Raw genomic sequence first — 13,110 nt, 5'->3', positions numbered from 1 at the left:
TGAAAATACAACATTGTTGAATGTTTGAAGCCATGTTTCTCATGTTTTATTTTGAGACACATAACAGATTAAAATACTCATAACCTTTGATCTGAGAGAGCTATCTCAGTCATTCAAAGAGTATAATATAGGAGAGAGTTTCTAATTTATGGGAATGTCAACAAAAATTTAAAAGTCAAATTCCCACCATGTGTGAAGGGTTTTTGCAGACCACCACACAATTATTCTGGCCAGTTTGAGTCTTAAGTTCATTTTTTCAGTGTTGCCTTTTCTTTCTTCTAAAACGTTCCATGGATTGTTACATGCTATATACCAGAGAAACTGTTATCATGCAATTTATTTCCGTACCAGTTAGGGGTGTTCATCAATTGTCGAAAATCGATAATTGATCGTTAAGGATTGGAATCGATCCTGTGGAATTTGGATCGATTTTGTTATTATTATTATTATTATTATTTTATTTTTTTGGGACTAGGTTTGGGTGGAATTCGTTCCTCCTCGCCCCACTCCATTGCACAGCCGACTAACGTGAGGTGGAGCTTCATATAGTTTCTAGTTTTCTGGCTGGGCACGGGCCTTTGTGCCAACAAAACTGTTTTAAACATGGGAAATTCACACCGGCATGCGCCAGGGACAGCAGAGTGTTGGAGAGGAGACACATTGAAATAAAGAGTTCATTGAGGAGAACACGTTGTCTTTTGTATTTTCTGCCATAGGCATTCATTTTGTAAAAAAAATATATATATGTATATTAAAAAATATATAAGTATTAATATGATCGATAATCGATAATTGATCGTTAATTTTCACCGATTATCGATTATGGAAAATTTTCAAAATGAACATCCCTAGTACCAGTAGACGCCATTCACTTTCATTCAACTCCTATACCAGGGATACTCAACTTGCTTTGCCCGGGGGCCACTTTCGTCAAATCATAGAAGGCCAGGAGCCAGTTAATAAACAAACCATATACATTTTTCTGTAGCGGATTGTAGGTTTTTGGGCTGTCAGCCAGAGTTTAGTCTGAAAATGTTGTGCACACCGGATAGTTAGTTAGGTTAAGTTAGTTAGGTTAAGTACATACATAAGTGCCTGGGTAGCGAGCAGACGGCGGTATTTGACAATTTAGCAGCTAAATCATAGATTATTGAAAGATATTCCATATTCCAGACTGAAATGCTATAACAGAAGTGGAGTATTGGCCAGAATGACATGAACATTTGGACACTTATTCAGTGCGTATCTTGCATGTTGCCTTCAGGTGCACTGTAAAAATAAATAAATAAATGCAATTCCATCGCGGGCCACATGTGTGGCAACACGCAAGTTGAGTATCACTGTCCTATACGTTCCTAGCCACATTTGAATGTTTTGGAATGAATATGTACATACAGAACGAGGAGAACAGAAGAGAGACTGTGTCTGGACCGTGTGCTTAACATTCACCATGGCAGGAATGATCCTTTCACCTGTGTGACACAGTCTTTTCTAATGGTCGTCTGCCTGTTTCTCTGTTCAACGCCCTCAGGAGTGTATGCATGGATTGGCATTAACTTTGTGCTGGGCCGCTTTGACCACGCTGACGAGGGTGAGTGTGAAGGTTTAACACACATCTCAAACTGCTTTCTGCACTCTTTGCTTTTCACTATGCCTTCTTTTTTTCTGATCCCCCCCCCCCCGGTTTTCTCCCCAATTGCACTTGGGGAGAGCCGTAGACTAGCACCACGCTTCCTCCGACACGTGCGCCGTTGCCAGCCGCTTCCTTTCACCTGACAGCGGGGAGCTTCACCGGCAGGACGTAGCACGTGGGATGGATCACACTATTCCCACCAGCTCCCTTCCACCCCGACCAGGCGCCCCGACCGACCAGAGGAGGCGCTAGTGCAGCGACCGGGACGCATACCCCCAATCCGGCTTCCCACCCTCAGGCGCAGCCAATCGTGACTGCATGGACGCCCGACCAAGCCGGAGGTAACACGGGGGGTGCGAACCTGCGACCCTCGTGTTGGTAGGCGGAGAATCTACCGCTACATAGTCTCGACGCCAGACCCATGAGAGTCCTTACGCTGATACACTACGTTACTGCATGCTGCAGAGCTCTCTCTGGGTCTGATACACTACGTTACTGCATGCTGCAGAGCTCTCTCTGGGTCTGGGACACTTCCCCCCCCAGCCGGCTGGTAATGGGAGGGAACCGTTCACTTGGCCAGTCATATGCCAGGGACGGATACAGTCCTGCCCAATCAGTGACGACTTTGCGATCAGACAACACGGGAGGCGCAGCCCATTTTTCGAACCACTCTCTCATTGGTGCTACGACCTGTCACTCATTCAATTTCACCCCCCTAGACGCGCCCACCAAACCCCAGCAGTGGCTGTGAAGTGGCACAGACTCATTTATGTAGTATGCGGAGCGCAGCGATTCAACGTAATATTTGAGTCTGGGGAGAGACTAACCGCTACACTACCCGGACGCCCCACTATGCCTCTTCTTTATTATGTCAAAATGCTCAAGTGAAAAATAAAGAAAGGTCCTTCTCACTTATGGATTTGGTGTTCTCACTCTCTCGCATTTGACCAGTAAAAACACTTGTATTCCTTCATGTCTCTCAAAGAGGATGCCATAGTTGAGGTGACAACAGGCTCGCAGAACCAGCAGCCAATCAGCAGGCGGCGCACAGTGGGCATCATGGATATGGGCGGAGCTTCGCTGCAGATTGCCTATGAGGTGCCCAGCGCCGTGACCTTCAGCTCACCACAGGAGGTGAGGAACAGCAGAACTACTCTGTCACTGCTATGAGCATCCAGCCTCTTCTGGGCAGCGCGGTACAGTGCTGCTAAACCCTGCTTTTTTTCTTTCTTTTTTTACTTTGAGCGAGCAGTTTAACAGAAGAACACATTTACATTGTTACATCTGCAACGATACAAAAGCTACTGATAGTAACAAGTTCAACGGCCCCAGTAACACATCCTGACAGTAAGGTCAATAGGTTTTTGATTCAAGTTTATTATGGGTGGGGTTTGTAATGTACGTCATTTAAATTAGGGGTGGGGTTTGCTGCATCAGATCCACGTTCAGCTGAAGTTCATGAGGACAGGGGTCCAACACTGCTGCTATACTATAGTCACATTTGATTTGATGATTTGAAAGCAGTACTCGAGTAGCTTTCTTTGTTAATTGAAAGCACCTTTCACTTTGCAAGGGAGTACGTTTTTCCTGTATAGCTAATATTTGGTCTGTGCTGTTCCAAACAATCACACCATGCTTTATATTTGTCTCATTGAAAATATCCTTAGGCCAAGTGAAAACCCAATGCCAGTGTATGAATTGTTTTTGAAGCTTTTCAATACATTTCAGTGCTTTTTAACACAAAAAATAAATAAATATATATATATATATACAGTATATATATATATATATATATATATATATATATATATATATATATATACATATACATATACATATACATATATATATATATATATATATATATATATATATTAGGGATGTTCGATATTGGCTTTTTTACCGATATCCGATATCCGATAATGTCCAACTCTTAATTTCCGATACCGATATCAACCGATATCAACCGATACCGATATAAGCGGGCTTTTTTTCCACCAAAATTTCACGTAACAAGTTACATAATGTAGCTTAATGTAGCTGAAGAGTTTAATATATAATATGCATGTTGTGTTAAAGTTGTAAGTGTTAGAGAAGCGAGCTTGTGACCAGAAGGTCGTCGGTTCAATCCCCGGGACCGGCAGGATAAATCTGGGTGGGGAAAGTGAAAAGGCAGCGCTTGCCCCTCCCTCATTACCACCACTGAGGTGCCCTTGAGCAAGGCCCTTAACCCCAACCGCTCCAGTGGAGCTGCTCAGTGGCCAACAGATCAGACTGTGGTTGTACTGGTCAGCTTCCAGGTATGAATGTGTGAGTGAATGTGAACAGGGCACTCCTGGTATTAGTCTATCAAACTGGTCTGCAGTCATGTAACATGTGTTCGTGTGTGCATGTGTGTGTGCGCGCTGTGCTACAGGAGGAGGCGGGGAAGACCCTTCTGGCAGAGTTTAACCTGGGCTGTGATGTGGAGCACACACAGCATGTGTACCGCGTCTACGTCACCACCTTCCTGGGCTTCGGAGGAAACATGGCTCGGCAGCGCTACGAGGACCAGCTGCTCAACAGCACCCTGGCCAAGAACAGGTAACAGCACCCTGCCCAAGCACAGGTAACAGCACCCTGGCCAAGAACAGGTAACAGCACCCTGGCCAAGAACAGGTAACAGCACCCTGGTCAAGAACAGGTAACAGCACCCTGGCCAACAACAGGTAACAGCACCCTGGTCAAGAACACAGGTAACAGCACCCTGGTCAAGAAAACAGGTAACAGCACCCTGGTCAACAACAGGTAACAGCACCCTGGTCAACAACAGGTAACAGCACCCTGGTCAACAACAGGTAACAGCACCCTGGTCAAGAACAGGTAACAGCACCCTGGCCAACAACAGGTAACAGCACCCTGGTCAAGAACACAGGTAACAGCACCCTGGCCAAGAACACAGGTAACAGCACCCTGGTCAAGAACACAGGTAACAGCACCCTGGTCAAGAACACAGGTAACAGCACCCTGGCCAAGAACAGGTAACAGCACCCTGGCCAAGAACAGGTAACAGCACCCTGGTCAAGAACACAGGTAACAGCACCCTGGTCAAGAACACAGGTAACAGCACCCTGGTCAAGAACACAGGTAACAGCACCCTGGTCAAGAACAGGTAACAGCACCCTGGTCAAGAACACAGGTAACAGCACCCTGGTCAAGAACACAGGTTACAGCACCCTGGTCAAGAACACAGGTTACAGCACCCTGGTCAAGAACACAGGTAACAGCACCCTGGCCAACAACAGGTAACAGCACCCTGGCCAACAACAGGTAACAGCACCCTGGTCAAGCACAGGTCCACACATTTATTTTCATGGACATAGGCTTACCTTCTTTCTTCTTGCATCTATAGACGGTTTTAACTTGACAACAAAAACATTCTAAATTGAACCCCCACTCACTTCCTGTTGCAGTGTTTGCTATGGACATAAAAGAAAAAAAAACATTCAAGTGCAGGACTGACCATTCTGTGAAAACCGTCTATACAGCTGAGCAGCGAAAACAAAAGTAACGATGTCGAGTGAATATTTCTGCAGTTTGCCGAATGCTGAGAAAAAGGAAGTGCTGTGGGGTTGCGCTCTGGTGAAAACCGTCTATACAGTATATCATGATGTGGGATACAGGGTTCTGGTATAAGCAGAAGTGTGCAGATCTCTGCCAAGGCCAATACCCCAGTCTGCTATGATATGCACATTTTGTGAGTCGGATCAGAACCCTAAAGCCTGACCCACATCCCTCCAGCCACTCCCCCTACCCACCCCTCAAACCCTAACTCTCTACGACCTTCCTATCTGTAGCTACGACCCCTTTCCCTACATAGCTATACACTCATGGTACTGTAAAGCCCAATTTATGCTTTGTCTGCCGACACTTTTGAAACGGTCACCGACAGAAATGAGGACTTGAGTCGACACTTTCAAGTGTCGGCGAGCAGTGTCTGCTACCTGGTGAAATGTCTAGTGTCGCGCAAGTCTGATTGGCTATATAGACGGCACGCGCTTGACTTCCTTGTTTTAGTTTTCGCTCGATTGATATTAATGAGCGTGTCCCCGCCATTTTTATCTGCCTGTCCTTGTTTTAGGCTATGACTTTGTGAAAATCACAAAGAACATCATGACCAATTTCCCAGAGAGAGGTGGAGGTGAGTTGTATGGTTGTGTGTCGTTTATATGCGGCTGCAGCTAAGTACGTTACATCTTGCCTCCGAGGTGGTTTCGCTGTGCATTCCATTCTCTCTCTTCTCTTGGCTTTCTGCTTATAGCGTTCGGGTGTCACGTGACCGTTGAACGGAGGCGAACGTTCACTGAACTATAAATGCAACACCATGAGCGACACTTTCTTTTTCGTCTGCGACCATGTGCTGAGCGACACTTTCTAATGAGTATAAATTAAGCTTAAGGGTCTGTAAACAGTTAGCCACGCCCACATCCTACAAAGCTATACTCATGGTACTGTAAGGCAGTGGTTCTCAAATGGGGGTCCGGGGACCCACAGGGGTCCTTGGGGGGGTAATTTATTTTAGTCAGTACCGTCTGATTTCAACGTCTAATCTGGTCATTCAGTGGCATTTCATTGCCACATAAGTAACGTAGCGCACAGAGCTAACAGCTAGCTGACACCAGCTTTCTTCTTCTCTCGGTTTACAGGCGTGTCGCTGACACCTTCAAGGTGCTTACCGCCACCTGCTGGACATAAATCTATCCTACTATCCATTCTGTCCATTTTATGACTTGATCGGTGTGGCCACGGCCTAAGGGTCTGTAAACAGTTAGCCACGCACACATCCTCCAAAGCTATACACTCATGGTACTGAAGGGTCTATAAACAGTTATAGCTATATTATTAGCTATATTAACTATAGACGGTTTTAACTTGACAACAATAACAACCATCACAACCCACCTGAATATCCGGTTTACTTCCTGTATACATAGCTAAGCGCAGGCTGATATTCGGCTCATATTAAATGTTATAGGCCGTGTCTCCGACAGACACATTAACAAGTTAGCCTATTTCGCTCTTTATATTGTAGTAGTTAGTAGGGGTGTCAAAAATAATCGATTATAAGATGCATCGCGATGCGGACGTGCATGATTCTGCATCGATTAACAAATATCAAAAATCGATTATTATTATTTTTATGTATTTTTTTATTTTTTTATAATCAAATAAAATAGAATGTAAGTACATGCAGTTGTTTATTTTAATTATGGACCATAATACAATGCAATTCCAAATGCACCTTTATTTTAAAAGTAGCCACACAGTGAGAAAAAAGAAAGTGAGAAAAAAGAAATCATGTATTGCGGAAAAAGTGATGCATCGATTTAAGATGCATCACTTTTCGAATCGAATCGTTGACAGATGAATCGTAATCGAATCGTGAGGCCAGTGAAGATTCACAGCCCTAGTAGTTAGTAGTTGTTGTTGATAGTTGCCATGACAACCACCCCTGTCAGAAAGACGTGCACAAGCTGGGTAGTAGGAAGCGTTGTTGTCCGGTCCGCGGAGCTAGCCTGAGAGGCTAATAAAAGCTACATGTTACAGAGTAAGCTGACTATAATACAATACATACAATTCAGGTTGCGGTAATAATGCAACATTTAAGGATGCCAACCACCATAAAACACAGAAGAAGAAGCAGAGAAAAAGGAAATGCTGTGGGGTTGTAGCTGGTGAAAACCGTCTATACATTGATGGTACTGTAAGGGTCTGTAAACAGTTATAGCTATATTATTAGCTATACTAGCTATACACTCATGGCATGGTAAGGGTCTGTGAGAGTCTCTGGATAAAAGTGAGCACCAAATGGTAAATCGTGATTTTCTCATGTTGCTGTGTGCAGGCTGCTAAGCGCCCAGACGGGCCTGAGTGAGGACAAACCGCTCCTGGACCCCTGTCTGCCCGTGGACCTGTCGGACTCGGTGGTGCGGGACAAGCGCACGCTGTACCTGAGGGGGCAGGGCGACTGGGCGCGCTGCCAGGAGGTCGTGCGGCCATTTCTGGGTCTCCACAACGGCACCATGTCACCCCGAGGCGTCTACCAGGTACGAGTCGTCGCCCGGCATCGCTGAAAGCAGACCATCCAGTCCCTGAAAGTGTCACGACGTTTCACTATCCTGAAACAACACATTTGTCTTTTAAATTGTGTGCTTCTATTTACAAAACAGTAGGTGGGGGTGTGGTGGCTATAATTTCAGAATGAAACTCACTATATGGTATTGTATAACCCAGTGTTTGTAATACATGGTCATTTATGACATTGAAACTGCCGATTCCAGAAAAAATAGTCACGATAACAAATTGATAGCCTGACCCCCGACCCCCGGGCTGAGAACCACTGGACGATGGTCATTTGGCAAATATATTGTAACTGCGATATCCGCCCCGGGACCTCTGCTGCACTTCATCGTCCTTCTGTCTCCCCCATCTGTCCTGTCTCTCTCTCTTACTGCCAACCGTCCACTTCCTGTCTCTCTCTCTTACTGCCAACCGTCCACTTCCTGTCTCTCTCTTACTGCCAGCCGTCCACTAAAGCCCAACATAGAGTGCCCAAAAATAGGCTGTTGATTGATTGATTTGAATTTATTTGACACATAAAAAAAAAAATACAATACACCAACAAGCGTACAGTATAAAATAATTCATCAGGATATCACAATCAATTAATTCGAGACTTATTTCCATTGCTTTGGTCTTGTTGTGTTTTCTCCAGGCTCCCATCGACTTCAGCAACAGCGAGTTCTACGGCTTCTCCGAGTTTTACTACTGTATGGAGGATGTGCTGAGGATGGGAGGCCAGTACGACAGCCAAAAGTACTCCCGCTCCGCCACGGTATGCACGCACGCACGCACGCACACACACACACACACACACACACACACACGCACACGCAGACACACAGACACACACACACTTCCATGAGTAACTTGATGTTTTGTGGGAAGTTCACTGGCGTTTTTTTGCCTTGTTTGCTCTGCAGGACTACTGTGCCACAAAGTGGTCGACGCTGAAACAGCGTCTGGACAGCAAGCTTTTCTCTCAGCAGGCCGACATCAACAGACTCAAGTAAGATGGCCTCTCTTCTCCATCTGCATGTCCTCCTCATCCTGATTCATTCACATCTCTTTCACTCCCTCTGAACAATTACTGATGTATGAAGAATGAGGCAACATCCTTTCCAGATTTCAGCCAGTAGTTCTTTTTCAAATGTAGCGTGTGGGTTTCTCTCAGTAAAACGCCATTTTTGTACATTTTACTTATTTACATTACATTACGTCATTTGGCAGACGCTTTTATCCAAAGCGACTTACAATAACACATTTTAGTCAGCAATAGAGCAATCAACTATGCAGCACAGTCTATGACAACTACAACTTCTGAAGGAACAGTGGTACAAGTTTAGTTTAGGTTAGTATTTTTTATTTTATTTTTAAGAAAGAGAGAGAAAGAAGTTAGTTCAAGAAGGGCCCAGATGGAGCCTGAAAAGGTGTGTCTTTAGTCTTTTCCAAACGATCGGCAGTGATTCAGCTGTCCTGACCGAAGGTGGAAGCTCGTTCCACCATTGAGGTGCCAGGGAGGAGAAGAGTCGAGATCGGGATGAGCGACTTACTTATGAAGCTAAAACATCAAATGAGATGACCTAAATTGGCTGTTTGGAGTGATTTTCAATATAATAAATGCTGAAGAATAAAGTGCACAGTATGTTTTCTATCATTTAATCTAGTTCAAATTAGAGGTTACGGCATGAAAAAAAATGTTGGGCTCCCGGCAACAATCTGGGTTTCTCATGTGGTCCCCCAGGAAAAAGAATTGCCCACCCCTGCTTTATACAGAAGCTAGTCCAACAGTTCATATAAAAATGGAAGCTGCTCCAAGCAACCATTCTATTCATTCATTTCTGTAAGAAAAAAATATATATATATATAAAAATGTTGCCGATTCTTTAAAGGAGTATTGGCAGCTAGTTTGTTTCTTTCACGAGAGACAGGAGCAACGTTGACGGAGACGCAGTGTAAAAGACCTTTTGGACTCTTAACTTGCCTGCCTGGTTCTGATCCGATGCTCCTTCCCTGTGACACCAGGTACCAGTGCTTCAAGTCGGCCTGGATGTACGAGGTTCTGCACTCGGGCTTCCGCTTCCCCACGAGCTACCCCAGCCTGCAGACAGCCCAGCTGGTGCACGACAAGGAGGTCCAGTGGACTCTGGGTGCCATCCTCTTCAAGACCCGCTTCCTGCCTCTCAGGTCAGCACCAGAACCACACACACACACACACACACACACACACACACACACACACACACACACACACACACCTGGGATATGTCTCTGAAAACCTTGCATTTAAATATCATTCTTTAAGGGAACAGGGTGTTATTTAATGAACTGATTTGTGATCATTGTCACCTGAGAACATGCACTTTTTTTTTCTTTTCTTTTTTTAAGTTGATGGCTTCTATTCACCTTATGTTCAGACCTTACAGTGGGCCAAATTCTTCCGGGTCCTTTTAACACTTCCGGCGGTCACGGCGCAAAATAAGAGAGTTGTTTTTGGAGCGGACAGTGAAGGGGGTAAAATAAAGAACGTAGCCTACTACTTTGAGCTCGGTACACAGCAAGCAAGCAGAGTATCCACTGTTAGCCAGGTCAGATAACGTTATCGTCGACAATGACGAGCACTTTCTTGTAAAACATACCTGGACTCCAACAAAAAAAGCTTCAGATAGTTTTCTCTCCTCCGAGTTGCGCTCGAGCCACTAACGCCAATAAGACCCGCAGACGTTAACGTAATTCCCTGGAATGCGAGACTTAACGAGCCAGTTACATGGCGTTGCATTCTTAGACATTGCCGTTTGCTTTTATTTGGTATGTTGCATACAATTGGCTAAATTATTAGTTAATTCAGAGTTAGATGATATTGGAGCAGCCAGCCATTTTATTTTATTTTATTTTTAGCCGGAAGTTTTGATACGGCCACACAACCGGGTCAAATGGGCGTGGCTACATAAGGTGACTAATCTCTCAAAACCGAGTCATTTTGTTAAACCTCGAAGCGCATAGATCCAGTTCACAACCTGTTATAGTCACACGTTATAGTCAGCTATATGGTTAACACGATTTCTTTTTCTCAGAGCAATATGAAAGACACAAATGTTCTAATTTCACTCTATGCAACATGCTGCGTAGATGACGTAATGTACAATGTCGACGCAAACACGCGAGCAGCCGGAACCATTTCACCCCCAGGGGGCACATAAGAGGCGAATGACCACATCGCGAATGACGCGATATTAGCCTCAGCTGCTATTCGCTCGTGTTGAAATGTTTCAATTTGAGCAAAGAATTTGCAAACTCAAGCGAGTAACGATTGGTGTGAGCGCATAGTAACATATTATGAACTTGAAGGGCACTTGGAGAGTGCAGACCCCCCCCCGCCAAGACAAATAGTCCAGTCTGCTATGATATGCACATTTCGTAAGTCGGATCGGATCCGCTCCAAAATGTTCTGGGTTCTTCCTTGGCCCGTGCCACACCCTTCCACCAAGTTTCATGAAAATCGGCCCAGTAGTTTTTCTGTAATCCTATTCACAGACAAACGCCACCCGAAAACGTGCCCTCCTTGGCGGAGGTAAAAATGTTCTTTCTCTCCCTCCTCCGGTCTCCTGACCTAAACTAGGAGGCTTTGGATTCTTCTTGCATGTTCTTATGAAACTCATTTTGAACTTTATGAAAGGAATACACCGGCTATTTTCTTTAGCGATGAGAACGCTGACACCAAAATCGTGCACATAAACCAGGTAGATCATAGGCTTCAGTGCTCACACCTGTACCACGCCTAACAGCATATACAGCGTTCTTATTATTTTCATGATTCAATGATGAGAGACTAGAAAGAAAGTACAATCAACTTTAATGATGCAACAAACAACACTTAGATTTGGCGTATGACTCCATGGTATGATGACGCTGCTCTGAGACGTGAGGAGGACGTCAGTGATTTATAGGATAGAGAATCCAATTCCAATGGGAATTTTCCTTTCACGTGTCGCATGGCACGTCACGTCACGTGCAGTGACGTCACGTCACGTCACGTCACGTCACGTCACGTCACGTCACGTCACGTCACGTGCCATGCGACACGTGAAAGGAAAATTCCCATCCACTTGCATGGGGACGCCGGCAGCTGTTAAACCCAGGGGGATTTTTTCCGGGTGTCACTCAAAGTATAAAACGACTTTTATTTATCAAATATTTTTTTACGGGGCATTTTTTCTTCAAAAGCCACTAAGAGCCGTATACGGGTGTATTTTCTTCTTTTAATACATGCATGGGTGGGAGGGGTGGGAGACGTCATGGAATACGTCATGGCACACATGCGCACTTCGCCTTAGGCCGCACGGTCAGGAAGTAAAACCAGGAAGAAACCCCCCCCCCCCATGATGGCTTCGTGCGCCAGTGAGCAGCCTCCGTCCGAATGCATGGGTGGGCGTGGCTCGTCCCCTATCCAGTTCTTTTAATACATCCATGGTTACAACGCTCTAAAATACGAGGGAACTGATATAGAACTCCAGTTAGGTGATTGGCCAGCAGGCCAGAGAGAGGGAGAGCATGGGAGACATTGATTGGACAGGAATGACGGCGTGCATATTTATGAATGAGTGATGTCACCTGAACAGGGCGTTGCCGCAGGCGGAGAGAGAGATGAATGGAAGGAACAATGGATTCATGAATGAGATTGTTAATCAGACATTGATTAGGGGAAGTAGTCTTGCATCATTGAAAATAGTCTGAGACATTATTTATTTCCATTGGTTAATTCCTACAACACTGTGTATTCTTACATACTTGTGCCTGTGCGTCTCTGCTCCTCCATCCCACACCCCCCCTCTCACCCTGTCATGTCGCGTGTCGTGTCCCCGCCTCCAGGGATCTGCAGCAGCAGGAGACTTTCCGCCAGAGCCACCCCGGCTGGCTGCACTCGTCCCTGCTCTACATCGTGCACCACCTGTTCTCCCTCTGCATCCTGGTGGTGCTGCTGGCCATCCTGCTGTACATCCTGCGCCTGCGGAGGATCCACCAGCGCGAGCAGCGCACGGCCGACGCCCTGGACCTCCTGTGGGTGGAGGAGGGCGAGGCGCTCCTGCCCTGAGAAGAAGCCGCTCCTCGGCTGCGACCGGGACGGGAGCTTAACCCGCAGGGTCCTCCTTCTCACTCAGTACGCCTTCTTCTCGTTGTGTTCCGGTGTCGCGCACGACGAGGCGTTTGAACGTCACGTCTCCAGTAGGATTCCAGAACGAGAGAGCGCGCGCGGCCGCCGCCCAGCCGGATCTGGACGTTTGCTTGCCAGCCGACGAGAAACGAAAGGGAAGCCCTGAGATTGGCGGAGGGAACAACAACAACAACACACGGCTTCCTTCGTACAGATGGTTAATTCA

The 13,110-nt window shown here is 45.8% G+C and overlaps 1 protein-coding gene across 1 annotated transcript in view; it reads left to right on the top strand.

Moving 5' to 3' along the window:
- Positions 1-12,824, top strand: part of LOC310774783 (ectonucleoside triphosphate diphosphohydrolase 7-like) — a gene marked incomplete at its 3' end in the record, with an annotated part of 25,140 nt that extends 12,316 nt beyond the window's left edge. The window contains exons 6-13 of the mRNA XM_083634922.1: positions 1,532-1,591; positions 2,619-2,767; positions 4,050-4,216; positions 7,518-7,719; positions 8,388-8,507; positions 8,656-8,741; positions 9,758-9,919; positions 12,602-12,824. Coding sequence (XP_083491048.1) covers positions 1,532-1,591; positions 2,619-2,767; positions 4,050-4,216; positions 7,518-7,719; positions 8,388-8,507; positions 8,656-8,741; positions 9,758-9,919; positions 12,602-12,824 — 1,169 coding nt within the window. The remainder of the gene's footprint in view (positions 1-1,531; positions 1,592-2,618; positions 2,768-4,049; positions 4,217-7,517; positions 7,720-8,387; positions 8,508-8,655; positions 8,742-9,757; positions 9,920-12,601) is intronic.
- Positions 12,825-13,110: the final 286 nt, after the last annotated feature.

Source organism: Poromitra crassiceps (genome assembly GCF_964638095.1).
Source record: "Poromitra crassiceps genome assembly, chromosome: 4".
Taxonomy (NCBI): domain Eukaryota; kingdom Metazoa; phylum Chordata; class Actinopteri; order Beryciformes; family Melamphaidae; genus Poromitra; species Poromitra crassiceps.
This window is presented reverse-complemented; position numbering and strand designations above follow the sequence as displayed.